The sequence below is a fragment of the Melozone crissalis genome, unplaced genomic scaffold (assembly GCF_028551555.1).
Source record: "Melozone crissalis strain CALT ecotype California unplaced genomic scaffold, PUWL_Pcris_2 ptg000005l_1, whole genome shotgun sequence".
NCBI classification, from domain to species: domain Eukaryota; kingdom Metazoa; phylum Chordata; class Aves; order Passeriformes; family Passerellidae; genus Melozone; species Melozone crissalis.
Window position 1 is genome coordinate 36,894,622 of NW_026535783.1, and position 19,064 is coordinate 36,913,685.

Below are 19,064 nucleotides of genomic sequence, written 5' to 3' on the forward strand. Positions count from 1 at the left end.
AGAAAGCAAGTCAACCTGAAGGCCAAATAAAGCTGCACTGCAATGTCACCATTCTCCAAGACGCATGTCCTTACCTCATGGATTTAACAACAACAAAGGGGGCAAGTTTAAAGGTAGTACTGGAGTTATCCCCACTTATAAAAGACAATTGTACTTCCCTAGTCTTTTCCCTCATGTTATTAACTTAATGAGTTCTTTACACTTATTTTTTCCCTGACACAAAGTAATTTCAGTTCTTTTTATGAGGTGTGGCAACGGGAAAATTGAGAAAGGAAAGGTTGTACTTCATGTTATACACACAAGCAGAAATTAGGAGACAAGAAACTGCTGTATCAGACTAAAGTACTGAGTCCACTCACATATCCTTAATATCTGCCTAAAAGGATGTGGGCATACAAGCCAGTCCTTTGTATGATGACCGTGTGAGATCTATGAATAGCCAGTGACACCCCACAGACTGGAAATTAAAATGCTCACAGCAAATGTATCATTACTTCTTCTACAGGAAGAAAAAGTTTCACAGTAGAAATCACACAATCCAGGAAGAATAAATCAGTGGAAACTGCAATTTTTCTGACATTATGGGCAGAAAAGTATGCCTGACTTAAGGCATGCCTTGCTAAAGAGTCTACACATTTCAAAATATTAGCCCAGTCCCAGAAAAACTTAAAGAGAGACTACATGTGCTGTCACATGCATCACAAACTAACCAAAGATGCAGGTTCTTCTAAAATGAATGAGTCTTTCTTTGTTAGAAGAAAATTTTTCTTCATTCAAAGCATTTTTTAGAATTTATTGAAAGGGAATTCCGGTGAATTAGTAAGAAGGTAAATTGCTCTTCCAAAGACAATTCATGCACCTGAGCTGGTGCATGGATTGTCTTGTTAAGAGAAATTCATTGTGTTTCTAAATCCCAACAGAAGCCTGAGAATCCCATAAGTTGGGTTGGGCTCTCCTCCAAAGCTGCTGTGCTGACTTGGGCTATGCTGTCACCATGCACCAGGAAAAGTAAAAAGTTTCCCCTAATGGCATCCATTGTCCCTTGGGAAAAAGAAGGGCAATAAAAAGAATGCATGATGCTAGATGGAACACATTACTACAGCATCATATGACATTGACTCTTCTGCAAGACTTTTCAGAATAAGATTAACAAAGTGTATCCATTAGAAGATGAGAGTCCTTTGTTTTTCATGTTTCCTTTCCTGAATTTTTAAGACAGAGTAATTTAATATCTCAATATATATAAATCTATTTTGTTTGGTTGGGGTTTTTTTGTGGGTTGGTAAGTTTACATATTTTGCCAAGTAATAGTAATGAAATAGTATATAAATATCTACTAATTCCTTCATCTAAGAGTCCTGCAAGTCAATGAACATACTTCCTTTAAACATGCCCTGAAGAACTCATTTTTGAGTTAAATATCATTAATCTTCTCTGCCACTTGGACCTCATGAATGCTAAAATAAAGTTATGCAAGTGGTTTAAAAGGTATCTTCCTCATCCTGTCCTCAGTTATCAAGCAACAGTAATCCAGTCAAGGTCAAACAGAGATAGGGAAATCACATAAAAGGAGGAATTGAGGAAAATGGATAGTGAAACACAAAGTGTGAAGAGACTCAGATTTAAAGAAAAGAAACAGAACAACCAGTTGCGCTAGCTAAGAATTAGGCCGTCAAAAAACCCCAAAAAACAACAAAACCAAGAAGCAAAAAAACCCCCAAAAAATTAAAAGCAAAAAAAAACCAAAATGCAAAACCTGACAAACACTGCCAAAATGCAGACCCATCACTTAAACACACATACCACCTGCAATATCATAGACTGCAATTTTAATCACATAAATATTTAACCAGAACCACTCACTACAAGAAACTCCAGAACTTGACATAACTTACAGTGTTGCACAAAAATTTGTTAGTGTATTACATCCTGTGTTCAGCCTCCGTATAAAATAGTTCAGCTCTGATGAAGCCAATGAAGCTTCACAATTTACATCAGACACAAATCTTAGTATAAGCACACAATCTACATAAAGAGATTTGTACTGGTGCATCAGGGAATAGTCCAAACAAATTATATTTGGGAAGCAGTAGTATGAATTTGTGGTATCTTCTTCCCTTGTCTTATTGCATGCCTTAGAAGAAGCCCTAGGTGGGGAAGAGCAGGGCATTCTTTTCTTGGAGCTGGTTCAAGCTGAAAGAATCAAAAGAAACCATTGCTTTTCCACAACCATACTGGTTGGGACCCAGAAGAATTTTTGTCTAAGCAACTAACTCAGTAACTGCTCTGCAATACACTTTAGGCACTCAGTATACTAAATGCACTCTCAGAACACAACAGTAAAGCGAAGTTCATGCACTTGGAAATCCTTGAAGAAAGAGTGGACAAACATAATTTACCATAAGCAGGTCACATCCTCTTACTTGCTTAACAAGTCTGTTTCAAGTTAAGCCTTTGCAGCTATGTCATAGCAGTGAGAAAGAAAAGAGTAGAATGATGTAGCTGTACCCTATAAGGGGAAGTTGCTCTTCTTTTTAATTTAGAGGGAGATCTGAAATAAAACCTCTCCCTAAGTGAAGTCTATTTTTACCTTCTTCACAACTACTTTACCTTAATGTTACTTATCATCAAACATTAATACTCTAAAAGCTTTGACTTGCAGTGGGCGACACTGAGAAATGTAATTTGCCTGCCTGCCCTTAAGAATATCAACCCTATTCTTTAACGGAACATTTTTACTGTAGCACAGAAGAAAAACATACTGACTCACAGCTGGCTGAAGTCACGTGAAGAGCGTGGAAGCTCCCACTGCGCACCACAGCACTGTTGCACTGCCAGAAGCTGGCTGGATAGCACCACACAGACCACATATATCAGTTCACAAATACTGGCTGCCACCTCGAAATCAAGCCCTTAGCTGCCTACAAAGCTATTTGCTTGATTATACTATAGCATTCTGCATCTCCTTCAATGAGGAGTCAGTAAACAATAATTGTCTTCAGACCCTTAATTTAACCTCTCCATTGTGAACTACTGAATAATTCTAAAAAAGGGATTCAGAATCACACACCTAGGTTGCACATTGCAGCCTACAACAGCATGTTCATCTCGCCACACTTCAGCAACTACTGAACAATGTCACACACTCACACTTCACCACCGTCACATTTTGGAAACAATAGTTTTAAATCCTTATCTATAAGAGTCAGCTCCTCCAAGATCTCCTTTGAGAGGGTAGTCTTCACTTATGCTCGTTATAAAAATGAAAGGATACAGATTATGTTTAACATCAGTGAAGCAACTTCTGAACTGCAAAAGCATGAAGAGAAAGTGGGTTCTGATCTCTTTAAAGCCATCTAGGTTATTTAACGTTCCTTCGTAATTTAAAAACCGGATTCCACACCAACTTTCAAATCTTTCCCTTAAACTGAATATAAAAGGGCAGCAGAAATATGCCTTCTAAATTTACTTACTCTATTTCCTCCTGCTTAATGTACGTTAAGGTATACTACTTCATCTGGAGCTATAAGGACATGTTGGGGAAAAACTAGCACATGCTAGTCTTAACAACATGGATGCAAGCAAATAAACTGTAGTGCAGCTCCAGAAGTATTTTTGTTGCCAAAAAACTTCCTTTATGGGAAATATATTTTCTTAACACTCCAAAAAATAAATCAATTATATGTCTAGCTCTAGGTTGTACAAAAAAAGAATTTAAAATTAATAAACACTCATTGGTGAAATGAACTGAACTCTGAACTCTTGAAAAACTTTATATTCCAAGTTGTTTTTTCACTAAGTCTTTAGGGGACAAAGGCAGCACACTTCAGACATTGAACTGTCAGTAGAATAATTACTATTTAATGACAGGTCACATATGTCCCTAGTCTAGACTACTGTGAGAGCTGTATGTTAATACTGAGAATTAAACATTGCAATCTTCCCTGGTGCCATATCTTCTTACAAACTCAAATGTGATACCAAGTTCTTTAAAAGGTGAGCTAAAACTTAGAGGTATTTTCAAAAAATGCAGACTGATTCATTATTATGCATTAAGATCATGTAAAATTTGTAAACTTGATACAATACTTAATGAAACCCGGCATATTGAACTGGGTTACATTTGTAGCCCCTCTGAAACCAAGTTTAAAATAATGCGGAAGTGGCACGGACTCACAGTTGGAAAATGAAGCCCAGAGCTGCACAAGTTGCATATCAAGAATGTCAAGTTTCAGACGGGTGTCGGCATCAATGTTATAATCTCTGCACAATCAAGAAATCCTCCTGCATAGGACCAAGTTTCCTCGAGGAAGGAAATGCCTAACAAGCAATGAGTGTGATACGGACACCCAAATACAGCAAATATTCTACCAATACACAAGCTTACTCCAATTATTTTATTCTATTTTTCTTCCTCCATCTGGTAACATAAGTATGAGATTTAGTGAGGATGACTTCAGGAAACAGAAACTCAACTGCTAGAGGAGCGTGCCATAACTCAGGAAAGATGCAGTGTGTCACCACCATCCACGGTGGACCTACCTAACACTCAGAAATTTTACCAGCGCTTGACTCCTCCTTTGGCTGCCCAGTGTCTCCTGACAAATGCTGCAGTGGTTTTTTGGGTTTTTTTTTTTGTTTTTTTGTTTTTAAACCATGAATCACCCTGTGTTTCACAAAGAGTGAAAAACTGGTTGCCACTATCACAGGCTCCCTAAGGGCTTTTTCCTCACATTTAGAGTATTTAACCACAAGTCACAGAAGAGTTCAGGAAATAGCTCTCCACGTGCCAGTACAGCAGCTCTGGAGACAACATAATTAGCTCTGGGATCTTTCTTCAGAGACACAGGCATGCCCATTTTCTCAGCAAATCCTGCACTACACGCATCCCAAACTCAGGTAATGCATTGTTCGGGACAATCTGGAACTCAGCATCTCACAGGCAATGTCAGAGATCAGCTAATTTCAAGAATTCCCTGTTCTTGATGTGTGGCTGTGTAAACTGCCAGGAGGCAACAGGGCCCCGACATTCTATGCCACAACAGTATACTATTATCCAATTAGCAGCACATAGCTGCCACTGCAAATTGATTCTTCAAAGCCATCATCTTGAACAATTAGTGCCAACCCACCAGTTTAAAGCAGAAGAAAACAGGAATTCAGTGGAGATACCAATCTTGTTTTGGCACTCCAGGAGCAGATCTGTGCTGTTGCTTATAAATACAGCTGCCCAGAAAATGGGAAGTCCATGCCTGGATTCTCTTCAGAGAGCAGACTACCAAATCAAGCAAACTCTCAAGACATTTCATGCAGCTTTCCAGATTGAAGATTCATGCTCTTGATGAGTTCCATCTTCAGAATTACTTTCCCCCAAATGCACGCAGAGCTTATTTAAGTATTTTCTCCATTTAGAGACCTGTCCTCCCCTTTGAGATCCCCAAGTCTGTACAGTTGATATTGCATCAAGACATGAATTTTTGATGTTTTTTCCAGGAATACGTGACAGCTACAGACACGTTTTTCCTTAGCAAAGGTATTTTGGAAATGTTGATATTCCTTTTTAATGTCAGAAGGCCAAACAATGACCTATTATTCTAAAAGACATATCTTAATCTCTGACTTATACTTAGCTCCAAAACACATTTTTATCCCCGTGTATGAAATAATCTATGCAGATTGCTAGGATGAGGCTTAAACTGCCACACAAACCCTTTATAAAATATATGCTAAAAATCACACAGTAAATTAACATACAAAAGGAGAGTAGTGAAGGCGGCTTTCCATTATTTCTCAACAGAAAGCAGCCATAAGACTAAGCTTTATTATTGTTGTTGTTGATGATGTTATTATTTCCTTGCAAGGATGAAAGAACATCTCAAAGGAATGAATAAATAAGTGACAGTTCTTTCTCCTGCAGAACCACCTAGTCTTCAAAAATAATAGTAGTAATGCAAATACTCTCTTTTCAGCACTTGCATACATGATCTCTATGGCTGTCACTGGCCTTGATGCAAATGAGAATGGAAAAACATCCATTGCACAAGAGCACAGTAAGATTTCAAACAGCCATCCCTTATATGCATCTTTCTAAGTCCCTCAGTGAATAAAAACATTAAAGCTGCTTGGTTGCTGTCAAAACCTTGGAATTCTCTTCCTTTCAGGTGCCTGTACTCAGACAGTGACTTTCTGGAAAAGATGTCTTAGGTAGCTGCACATCCTTTGGAATTAGATAGCCCTTCTGACATATATCAGTATCCCCCACAACAGTCTATTCCTGTCTCTGGGTTCTGACATATTCAGTATTCTTTGACTCTTTCAGTCAACATAAGACATTCCTTCTGAAATCTCCTCTGAAGTCAGTCTTCTCCCACATATACAATTCCCACTGTTTGACAATAATATTTGGTTTTATTCAGTTTAAAATTACTGGCTATTAGAATATCAAATACTCTAATCAATCTGCTCTAGATCATTGGATCACCAAGACATATATCTGCACCTGCTACCCCATTTAATGTCTCATTAACTGCATGCAGTGCATTTCATGCCAGATACAGATCAAAAGGCAGTACTTCCAAAGAGTGGAGTGAAGATGCAAAATTTAAAGCCCTCTACCCAGGAAAATCCATCTATATCCTGTTAATTCATTACATTTACTGAACAATTTGACTCCTGACATCTCAAAACATAGTCGCCTTTCCATTAGCCAACAAAAAGTTTCTTTCTTCTGTTTTCATTTAAGTCCTGAGAGCCTTCATATGGTCATAACCTCTACCCCTTTTCTGTGCAATTATTACATAGAGAACCCAACAAGTAGATGTTTTTCCATTCTGCAAATGATACCATCTGCTGCCATGGTTCACAATTGGTTTCCTAGACTCCCTTCCAAGACCTGTGAAACATCTTCTGCAGCCCTAATCACAGATCTGTGTCTTCTCCAAGACATTCTTGTCTTTTAATGAAAAACATACATGAATAGAACTTCACATTATATCACTGAAACATTCCAAAAGGGTTATGGGTTGTCCTTTTCACGTTTACGTCACCCTGTCTAGCATGAGAATGGATTGCCACTTTCTGTATGATGACACCAATCCTACCACTTAAATTTTGCCTTTGTGTTTTTCAGAGAACGTTTCAACATCATTTGTTGATGCATTCTTCAGATGCACCTTTCAGATGCATTCTTCACCACTTCACATTTATGTGCTCTTCAGCTCTTCACAGTTTCTTATTTCACTTTATCACATTTATTTACATTATAGTATAGTCCACTTTTCATTGTAGCTGGCCAAGATTTTGAATTCATAGCTTCTTCTATTAGCATTATTCCACTTGAATCCTGTTCTTCATTTAATAGAAGTAGTTTCTTATTTGCACTGCATATATTAGCATAATTATGTGTTTATTACACTTTCTGCACAATTGTCAGAATCCAGATTATTTCTAATACTTGTGCTGACTGCCACATTGCTGCTACTGTTTCCTTTCCACATTCCTGTACCAGGCCAGTTTGATTTTGAGCAAATTCTCTGTCACAATGGTACCCCCAGACAACCATCCTGTGTCTTTGAGTTTTCTCTTTGTATTTCTGTTTGTTCTGCTATGTGACATATGCAATGCTCCTTCTAGACTGCGATCAGCTTGTACTCATAAAGCCTGCTCATGGCTGTATTTGTTGCTATACTTTTGAAGTAAGGAAAATACGCTATTTTGTAAGCATTTATTTTAGTTATATATTACATATTATGTATGACTTAGTACGTATTACACATTATAGTTTCAAACCTTAGATCAGCTTCTCTACCATTGTGCCTTCAAATGAAACACTTACCCTGCATGTACCTCTCTCACAACATGACATCTTTAGTTAGTCTCCAACCTTCTTCACTACCTCTGAAAAGCTGCCTTCTCTTCACCACCACTACTTTCACAGCATTCTTCATTTACTTTTACAGCTTTTGTCCCTGCCACTGCTTATGAGTGGAGTAGTACTTCTCTCATCCTCCATCCTGTTTCCACTTACGATTCCCATGACTGCACCCCAGTACCAGACACACCTTTCAGCATTCCTCCACCCTACACATCCTCTGCAGCAGTGCCCCTGGCCCAAGACATAGGTGGTGATAGTGAAGTGTTCACCTGCAAATAATTGATAGATTGGGGTGTTTTGATGGTTACTCCAACTGCTGGGATGCTCACCTCCTAAAACTTTAATTTTAGACACTCAGTGTGAAGGGCAACACTGCTACAAGTTAAAGTGTTCATTAGAACTCATGAGAACATGCAGAAGAGCTCTAAAGCAGGCAAAAACTCTGCATGTAACCAAACCATGCAACAGAATGCACAACCGCCCTGTGTCAATGCAGACAGGAATGCTACGAAGAGTTGGGAGAAATGCTGGGAGTCTTTCTTCCACCCACACCAACCTCTAAGGCAAGCAGTGTCTATTTCTGCACCTGTGCTACCTTCATATCCCCTAAATGGCATAAGCCCCAGGCAACAAGACAGTCATAGCACACAAACGATCCAGACACTTGCAGATGTCTATAGCAGAAGTAGTATGCAGCATTAGTATTTTCTACTTAGGTGGCTTGATGCTGCATGGATTCGTGTCAATTCAAAATGTTTGTAATTTTGTTATATCTGTAATAATGGCAAAACCATCACCAGACAGTCAAGGAAGGGGATTGCTCTGCTTTACTCTGCACTGGCCTGCACACCTTCAATATTGTCTGCAGTTTTGGGCCCATGATAAGAATGATATTAAACTATTAGAGACCATCCAGAGGACAGCAACAAAGATAGTGAAGGGTCTTGAAGGGAAGCCATATGAGTAGCAGCTGAGGCCACTTGGTGTGCTCAGCCTGGAAACTAAGGACAGACCTCACTGCAGGTACAACTTCCTCATGAGGGGAAGAGGAGGGGCAGGCACTGATCTCTCCTCTGTGGTGACCAGTGACAGGGCCTGAGGGAATGACCTGAAGCTGTGTCAGGGGAGGGTTAGGTTGGATATTAGGAAAGGATTTTTCACCCAGAGGGTAGTTGGGCACTGGAACAGCTCCCCAGTGAAATGGTCACAGCACCATTCTGACAGAGCTCAAGAAGCATTTGGACAATGCTCTCAACACATGGTGTGACTCTTGGGGATGGTGCTCTCTCAGGGCCAGGAGCTGGACTCAGTGATCCTTGAGGATCCCTTCCAACTCAGCATATTCTGAGACTCTGTTATATGTGCACAATAGAGTCTTAGAAAGATGCTTACTAACTACCATCCTAAACTTAAAACTCTTAAAACATATGCTTATGCACATTACATAGTTAGACCCACAGAGTCAATAAAACTGTTCCCAGCTGGAGGGTAAAGTATATACATTTACCAGGTGAAGATCACTGTATGCATAATGTGTTCCAAAATCTGTTTCTAAAAATTAGAAGAGGTAAGACTGGAGAGGAGAATAAGCGATGAATAGGCAGTAGACCATTCACCCACCTAGTGAGTGAGGAAAAAAAAAAAAAGACATGTTTCTATGAAGTTGAAGACCACAAATTTGGAGGAAATGCTGTAAATAATGCTCCAGCGGCATCTGGGGCACCAGATTAAATTTCTTTGATTCCCTAAGGAAACATGATTCCAGCCTCTCAGAAGATACCATATTTACAAGCCATCTGAAAGAGGGCAATCTCCACCTTACCTGTTTGTGCTGTTCTCATTTTGGCTGTAATTTAACACTCAGTGAAGCAGGAGCAGGACTCAGCTGTCTCACTACACAAATACATCACAGCTTCTTAGCTAAACAGACAGTCCAGCTCTCTGACCCAAAAGCACATTTGAATGTTCTATGCCAAAGAAGGCAACTCAGACAGGAAGAACCAAGGCATTCCCACATCTGTACGCCATACAGGAACAGCAGTTAAGATGCTCACATGCAAGACCTTGGTTCAGACCTATGCTCTGCTTCTAGCAGAGCAGTTCTTCACATGCATGCTGAAATGGTACACCTAGGACCATAAAATCAGTTTGCCCCACACTATGACCCTGCTTGCTAAAAGGAAGGTCTTGCTTTTGTCCCCCACCCCAGTGAGCTAAGTCCCCAGTGTTTTCTTAACAGTCAGTGGGGATGGAAGGGGATAACTGCATGGGGTAATTTGCAGTGAAAATCAAATTTAGCCTCCTGAATCACTTCCTGGAAGAGTGTGGAGAGTAGCCTACTTCCATTGTGGACAGTAGCCAGTTGAGTTCAGTGCCTTAGCTACAGAGCTAGTAGGGAGTTGCCAGATTTTAAATGCTGAGGCCTGAGACAGTCCCAGACATGATTAGTAGGTCCAGCACATGACACCCAGAGCACATGCTGTGGGAAGGTCTTCCAGTCCATGCCCAGTAAGTCTGACATGCCCAGGATGTGCACATGATTTATCCGCATATGCTTACCATGCTGTCTGGCATTCAGAAAACCAGACGGTCGTTGCAAAAGAATGGGAAGTCACACCCTATGCACCCTTCACATGAATCTTGCTGCGCAATGTGGGGTAGCCATGCTCCACAAGATACCTGCTGAACACAGCCTCACTTTTACAGGCATGGTTAGGAAATTAGAACGGTAAAACTAATTTCATTTACATCTAAAATGGGAAGATTTCTTTTGGTTCACCTGTCAAACCAACAGGAAAAATAGGTAACTTTCCCAGCCTCAACTACACCTCTGTGGGCAGATCCTTTCATAAGAAGCTCAGAAGTGTTACCATTTCACTGTTGTCTGTTTCAGCAATAGATTGAGTTTGATGAATTATTTGCCTTCCTTTTATTTATACATCAGACAACTATACAATGAACCATATATCCTCTACAAATACATAGCAGGAGCTGTAACTTTTTTTTGCATGAGGAGCTTCATTCCAAAGCAAAATTATCTAAAATGTTGGAAAAGACTCCTGCCTGAAATACTCAACCATAGCTTCCACTTACCTCAACATATTTTATATTCATACAGAACAAAAACACACGAAAGGCAAAAAAACCTGCAAGTCAAAAACACATCAAGTAATCAAGCAACCCCCATCTCTTTCAAACTTTAAAAAGGCAGGAAAATGTCTGAATCAAGGTTCCTTTCATCCTTCTCGTACGTACTCTAAACTATGCTGGTGAAACACTAATTCCATTCATTTTTGTCACTGACTTTACATAGGCCAGAATCCCAGCCTCAGCTTCCCCCTGAAATAAAAAGCATCTAACTACCTTGCAAGATCAGAACTAGTTTGCTTTAGCAAAGTAAAGTTCAAGTTACACCATTCAAAGATTACAATCTCTCAAAGTGCCTCTGAAAATAGCTTGGACACCTTTGGCCTGCTTCCTTCCATTTTATCTTACTTCTGAAGAAAAAAAAAATCTCATTACTTCAGCCTTGTCTAGGAAAAAAAGAATATTGACCTGAAACCTGAGCTCCAAGAATTTATCCTAACAATGAAAACACAACACAGAAACATATATAGCTGAATTGGTATTAAAAATATTTAAGTTTCAGCTGTAGCCTCTTACCAATGCAGGTAATTTTCTTAGAAGAAAGTAATAACAAAAATAAATGCTGAATTTCCATGGTGTAGCTCCTTTCCAGTAAGTCCACTACAATTGTGCAATGTGATCATGACATGATTATAGAGTTCAGCACCTTGCATGGAGGAAGCAGGGCCACAAGTGAGATTGAAATCTTGGATTTCAGGAGAGATAACTTTAGCCTCTTCAAGGATCTTCCTGGAAGAATCCCATGGGAACAGGCCCAGCAGAGAACAGGGGTCCAAGAGAGCTTACCAATAAATATTCAAGCATCACCTCCTCCAGGTTCAAGACTAGTACATCCTGATGAGTAAGAAGGCAAGGAGCAAAGAGGGCAAGACATCTGCATGAATGAGCAAAAAACTCCTGTCAAAAGCAAAGCACAAGCAGGAGATACACGGGAAGTGAAAGCAGCAACAGGACACTTGGAACAAATAAAAAGATGCTGTCCTTGGGGGATGCATTCACAAGGAGTTGAGGAGGAGCTGGCAGACACACTAGTGGGGCTGCTTGCAGTTGTCTTGGAACAGTCATGGTGATCAAGAGAGGTGTCTGAGGAGTGGAAGAAAATAAATAAATCCCCGGTCTTCAAAATGGGCAAGAAGGAGGACCCAGAGAACAACTGGCCAGCCCTCTCCACCTTGATCCTTGGAAAGTGCCTCATTCTGGAGGCCATCTTTATCCATATGGATGCCAAGAGGGTGATCAGAATTAGTCACCATGGATCCAGCAAAGGGGAATCATGCTTGACCAACCTGATTGCCTTCCATAATGGTACAATTACCTGGATGGATGAGGGCTATTGTCTACCTCAACTCCAACAGGGCTTTAGATCCTATCTTACATGATATCCTCATAGGCAAGTCTAGGAAGCATGAACTAAATGAGTGAGCTGGATTGAGAATTGGCTGAATGGCAGATCCCAAAGAGCTGCAATCAGTGGTACAAGGTCTAGTTAGAGGCTCCTCACACGTGGTGTCCCCCATTGGGGGGACACTGGGCCCAGCATTGTTTAATTTGTTCAGCAGTGATTTGGAGAAAGAGACAGAGACTTCCTCAGCAGGTCACTGACAGCACAAAGCTGGAAGCAGTGGCCAATACCCCAGAGTGCAGCCTTGACAGGATGGTGCAGAGAAGAACTATCTGAAATTCAATCAAAGCAAAAGCAGGGTCATGCACTGGGGAGGAATAACCTCAGGAACCAGCACAGGCTGGGAGCTGATCTGCTGGGAAGCAGCTCTGAGGAGAAGGGCCTGGGGTTCCTGGTGGACAGCAAGCTGTCCATGAGCCAGCAGTGTGTCCTGGTGGCCAGGAAGGGCAATGGTGTCCTGGGGTGCATTGGGAAGAACAGTGCCAGCAGGGTGAGTGAGGTGATCCTGTCCCTCTACTCAGCCCTGGTGAGGCACAACTGGAGTGCTGCATCCGGTTCTGGGCTCCTCAGGACAAGAGTGGCATGGACCTCCTGGGAGAGAGCAGCAGAGGGCTATGAAGATGATTAAGGGCCTGGAGCATCTCCTATACATGGAAAGGTAGAAGAAGCTGGGCCTGTTCTGCCTTGTCAATGGATGGAAGTATCTGAAAGAACAATGTCAACAGGACAGAACAAGGCTCTCCTTGGTGATGCTGAGCAATAGGACAAAGGCAGTGAGCAGAAACTGATGCACAGCAAGTTTCATCCAAATATGAGGAAGAACTTCTTTACTGTGTAGGTGACCAGGCATTGGAACAGATTGCCAGGAGAGGTTGTGGAGCCTCTCTCACTGGAACTATTCAAGAACCATCTGGATACAGCACTGTGCCACGCGCTCTTGTAGGCCCTTCTTGAGCAGGGAGGTTGGACCAGATGATCCCACCAGTGCTCCCTTTCAACCTGACCTATTCAGTGATCCTGAGATACTGTAATACTACGATTAATAGCTATTAGTAGCTACGTAAAAACACAGAAACTTCATATGTGCATTTCAGGCAGGCAGTAGTTTGTTTTGTCTTTTGCAGTTTCTGAAAATATAGATCCACAATCAACCAGGAATTAAGATGCATCCCAATTATATATGATCATATATAATTTAACAGCAATGATGTACTACATACATCTGGATGAAGAGATCTTCACAAACATAACAGCATCCTGTAAAAAAGCATATTCACAACCCAAGCAGTAGAAGATTTCAGACCTCTATGGATTTATCTCTCCATTCGAAATGCATGCAAATTAGTCAATTTATACAATCTGCTTTGCTTTTTAAAGGGCAGTTTTTAAAGAGCAGTTTTCCAGAGGTAACAAGCTAAATATACATCTGACATCAACAACATACTGAAGCAGTTTTAGAATTCTTTGCTCCATTACCTGCTACCTTTCTCCTGCTCAGGCAAGGATATCTGGATGACCACCTTAAAGGCCATACTCTTAGACATTTGTGTAGAGAGAGATGACAAACATGGGAGAAAGAATTGCAATCCCAAAAAAAAAGGGGAGATAAGGGATCCCTCTTTATTTAAAAATGAAAACCAAAATGGAGAAATCAGGTCCATGTTCAGTTACGTAAAATTTTTTTGCTCTACAGTGATTAGAGATCCAGAATATTGCTAAGCTACTTTCTCTGTTACACTTGTCAGCATAAAAATAATGGGGAAAAAATAGAACCTGAGAAATCTGGAAAATGCCATCCTAAAGATATCACAGGCTGTACTGCCAAGCCATATTTTGTCATTAGTATGGAAAAAAATGGAAGTTTCTTTAAAAGAACATGTTCAAGACCAAATCTTTTATTTCAGTATATACATCCCAAACCTTTTTCCAAACTCTTGAGTGACCAAAGATATTGAGGGAGAGACAGTGTTCCTGCCACCTTGCCCAACACTGACTGCCTTCTGAAGGATGACGCTCTCTTCCAGCCTCATGAGCTGTTTTGTCTCTGCCTGATTGAGACAGCTTCAGTGGAAACCCTCAGGAGCCCCATCAGTCCTCAGAAACCAGAAGGGCAATGTCTAGAACAAGACATACAAAAGGTTCTCTGGGAGCAAAAAAAAAAATAACAAAATTCAGTGCTTTGTGATTCCAGAGGATTTTTAGAGCCTAAAAATTACAAAACTGATTTTCACAGTGCTTACTTTTAATTCACCTTAACCAATTATCCAGATTTTTAAAGGAAGATTTTTTTTTAAAAAAAAGGACAAATTCCTAAATGAAGCTATTACGTCACCACTGCCCAAAACGCCTTTAATAATTTGTAGCCTGGTGTCTCATGTTTTATTATACAATTCCAAGTCACCAGAAATAACTTCTCAATCCAGCCAAGTCATGCAATGATGCACAGCCAGAAGTTGCTTTGAGGAGGAAGGGGCTAGAGGCTGAGGAGCCTTGCAGACAGTTTTATATGACATTAAATCTACAACAGTCTCAAAATCAAGAATAAAAAAGACTCAAAATACCAACAGCTCTGAGCTTCAATGAATTTAAACATGCTTTTTTTTTAGCACAAGCTCACATGACTTGTTAAATAATTTACTCTATAAATTACTTATCCTGTCTTTCTTATTAACAATTCTAGAGTGCTTTATATAACTGCATTAGAAATTTATTTTGTGGTTTTGAAATGTACGCAATACACAATCACCTCTCTTTTAATAGGCAAGAGCTTAAAAGTCACCTACTATTTTGTTGGCAAGCAGTTCTTCCTGAAAAACACCAATTAATTTCAAACCTCATTCACCTGAATAATCATAAGTAAACCTATTAATGACTTGATAGCAGAACTGTGAAGCTAGGCCAGGAATATACTTGTACTGCAAGATGTCGCTTTTAAATCAAACCCATTTGAAGAGTCATGTACACTGAGATACAACAGCAATACATTTTCCTTAATGAGAAAATATTATACTAGCCCTTTTACAAGAAGTCCTGACCACTCTGAAAATTCCTCACTTACTATCCTATTAATATTTTTGCACGAGTGGTCTCGACAAGGCCTACTTATTTGCCATCGTGTCTACAATGCATGGATTTTACAAAACTGATAAGGTGATTTTGCTTTTGTCACTCTTGGTCCTTGGTTTTTAATGTATCAATGACTGATACCATTTATCCTAATGCAGAACCTCACTCTGGAGTTCAATTTGTCTCTAATAATATCAAAGTGACCAAACAATTATTACAAGTACAGTCTGTTATGATAAGCAGCAATACTTGTTTTCCAGATAAAGACCAGTCCACACCATCATCTTAACCAGCCAGGCATATCTAAAATCTGTCTCATTTACTGTAGTAGAACACTATACAAAAACAGCCAGGAAGGGAAAGAGTGAAAGAGATGACTAAGAAAGCACCAGGCATAAATACTCTTATGCCCTCCCACATCAAGTTTCAGCAGCTGGCCTTCATAGGGCTGATGCAGAGGTACCTCTCCATAGATTTGGATGCTGGATCTGAGCAGGAATCAAGAAATAGCTGGACTGGGATGAGACTGTTTATAAACTCTAAAGTACAATCCACTTGTGGACCAAAACAGTGAAGCACCTGAGTGTTAAGTGGTGGAGGCTGCCAGATACATGGTACCTCATCTCTGTTATTCCTGCTGCACCATTCCATCTTTTTCCATTTCTTAAAGCCAAGTGGAAAACCCTGGCTGCCCACTCACATCCTGCCTGCTCAGTGCCATCCACTTGGCCCACAGCCAATCCTCTGCACCACCATGGGTTTCACATACACAGCCTGACCATGCAGCTATCCCAGCGCTCCCAGTGCCTGTGGCTGGGCTAACGAACTGCGCTCAGGACCCGTGGCACGGGTGCCTGTGGGTGCTTTGCCTAGCACTGCAGGATGCTCTCCTGTCAAGACCAGGACATAACCAACAAGTGCAGGAATGATTTCAATAGATACTCATTCAATACAAGCAAATAAGTTCTTCAAATTAATTGCCTTATACTTTTTACATGCTATTTATACCAGGAGTAATTCCACTAGACACCAACGGAATGTATCTGCAGAGCACATAAAAGAAGAACCAGGCCTGAAGCTGCACTGAAGCTAAGTGAAATGCAACATTCCAGTCTCTTAAACCTGTTTTTAGCTAGAATTAAGCAAGATCTATGGTGTTTTAAACAGTTTGACAATCTGTACCTACTGTATTAGAACTGCTTCTGTATGTATTTAGTGTTTAGTGAGCTCACACAATGAAATAATATGACAGTTACTGCAGTTCAATTTTTAATTTGTCTATAAACTAATTAAAGGGTCCCTGCATTTTATGTTAAAACATACATGAAAATACCATCTTAAATACATGCAACAGCATCTCCTGAGAAATCCATGACTCAAAATTATTTTTAGATCACCAAACAAAACAATGTGCAATGTCACAGAATGATACAGTAAAAACCAAAAAGAACTGTAAATAAAATGATGCTTAAAAAAAACCAAAACAACAGAAAAATTAAAGCCAAAAGTATCAATGTAAAATGACTAGACATGTTTTAAGCTCATCATGGAAGAAAACATATTTACAGTATGTGTTGTCTGTTCTGGCCTTTCAAACCAGAGATTAAATTTGAGACGAAGATTGCTCTGTTACTTCTAAACAGAATGCACTGGATAAAAACGCTACTAAAGCCTATAAAAATGATCACAGATGCATAGCTCAAAGTATTTTTTTTTTCTATTTAAGCAATCTACGTAAGCATCTGAATCAATAACAGTTATAACTCAGAAACACCATTTCTTTGTCACAGGTCCTAAAAAATCTCCCAAAGGTAGGCCATACGTGAGTAGTAGAAATTAATGCCTCCAGCTTTTCCCTGAGCAAATGCAGGGAAATGCAGCAAATTGACTTAAACGAACTGCAGGAATGTAGCCCAAAGGCTAGAATTTAATCTAAACTCACACTGTATTTCACAGTACTTTTTTATTTCTTTTAAAAGACACTGAAAAACAGAAGAAGGATGGAGAATACAAATAGTGAGAAATCTGTATAGAGTTGGGGCAAATATGCTGGTATCTTTTACATTAAATGTCACAGAAAACAATTCAAAAACAGGGGTAGGGAAATACAAACAAAACAGCTTGAGAAGGTTTTTCCCGAGATCTATAATCTACACATCCAGTATCCAAAATTTTTTGCTCTGCAAGAGGTTTTCTTAGGCAATGGACGTGAATGCCATGGTGCTCTGAACTGTGAAACTATGCCGGATTTAACACAAAAAGCTGCAGAACTCCCTCATCAAATACTGTCTTCGAGGCAAACGAGGATGGAAGCACCACACGGGAAGGAGAGGAAAAAAAACTTTTTCCTCACGCTTAATTAGTGCTCTCTAATTCCCTCCCAATTGCTGACAAGCAGCACTATGTTCATTCCTCTGCAGGTTTTGTATTTTTTCCTTCCAGCCACCTCCACTAAGAAGGTCAGAGCAGGTTTGCATTCCTATGGTTAGGCTATGAAAGACAGTTTGCTGTCACTTTCTGGCGCATCTCTTCCTTCACTTTTTTTTTTTTTAAATATAAAACAGGAGAAATCTGGGGCGAATGGCAAGCCACCCACCAATACTCTCCGTTCGCAGCGATAAGCTGAGGGAACGAAAGTTAAAAAAGAAAAAAAATAAAATAAAAAAAAAAAAAAAGAAAGAAAGAAATAGAAAAAACCCCTCGGTTTCGTACCTGCTGCCGCCGCAGAGGCGCGGGCTGAGCGGTGCGCAACCCGCGGCAGCAGCTGGGGCAGTGGTCGGAGGCGAAGCCCCGGCCCCGTCCCGCTCTCCGGCCGCCCCGCGGTCCCGCCGCAGCCGGCGCCGACCCCCGCCCCGCGACCCGCATCGCCAGCGATTGGGATTCATCACCTAAACGGGCTGGCAGCGGCAGCTCTGGCAAGCCGCGTCCAAATAAAATCACACGGGGCTTTCAGGCTTCCAGCGCCGCATCTGCCCGCGGAGCAAAAGCCTCTGGCGTGGGTCAGTCCCCGCCGCCCCCGCCCGCAGCTTCCCCCGCCTGCTCCGGCCCGTCGCCCCCGCGCCCGGCCCCGGGCCGCACTCACATCTCGGTAACATTGTCGCCCTCGGCGCTCCTCTGCGGCACGGGGAAAGAGGCGATGCCCGGCGACGATCCCGTGCACCAGATCCGCCAGGAGCTGCACCCGCAGGACGCGGGGCAGCCCAGCGCGCTCGGCCAGCAGCCCAGCACCAGGCAGCACAAGCCCCACAGCCGCGCCAGGCCGGGCCCCGGCCTCCGCCGCCAGGACACCATGCTCACCCAGCACTGCCCCGACGGCCTCCGCCTGCTCCCGCCGCCGCCGCAGCCGGGGCGCACGGCCGGAGGGTGCGCAGCCTTCCGCGCCGCGGGCGGGCACCCGGGCCGGGGTTCACATGGGCGCGCCGCAGCCGCAGCCACCGGCGCCCCGCGGCTCGGAGCGCCCCGGGCGCTGCGCGGGGCGGGGGGGGCCCGAGCCGGGCGCCGCGGCGACAGGGGCGAGCGGGGCCTCCGGCGGCGCGGCACCTGCCCCTAGCCCCGCGGGCGGACAGCGGCAGCGCC

At 41.7% G+C, this 19,064-nt stretch overlaps 1 protein-coding gene across 7 annotated transcripts in view; it reads right to left on the bottom strand.

The window, feature by feature from the left end:
- NTRK2 (neurotrophic receptor tyrosine kinase 2) overlaps positions 1-18,826 on the bottom strand; it is a 198,183-nt gene extending 179,357 nt beyond the window's left edge. For all 7 annotated transcript variants that reach the window (XM_054283145.1, XM_054283160.1, XM_054283148.1 and 4 more), the window contains exon 1: positions 18,571-18,826. In XM_054283145.1, the coding sequence (XP_054139120.1) occupies positions 18,571-18,779 (209 nt within the window). In that variant the 5' untranslated portion in view covers positions 18,780-18,826. The remainder of the gene's footprint in view (positions 1-18,570) is intronic.
- Positions 18,827-19,064: the final 238 nt, after the last annotated feature.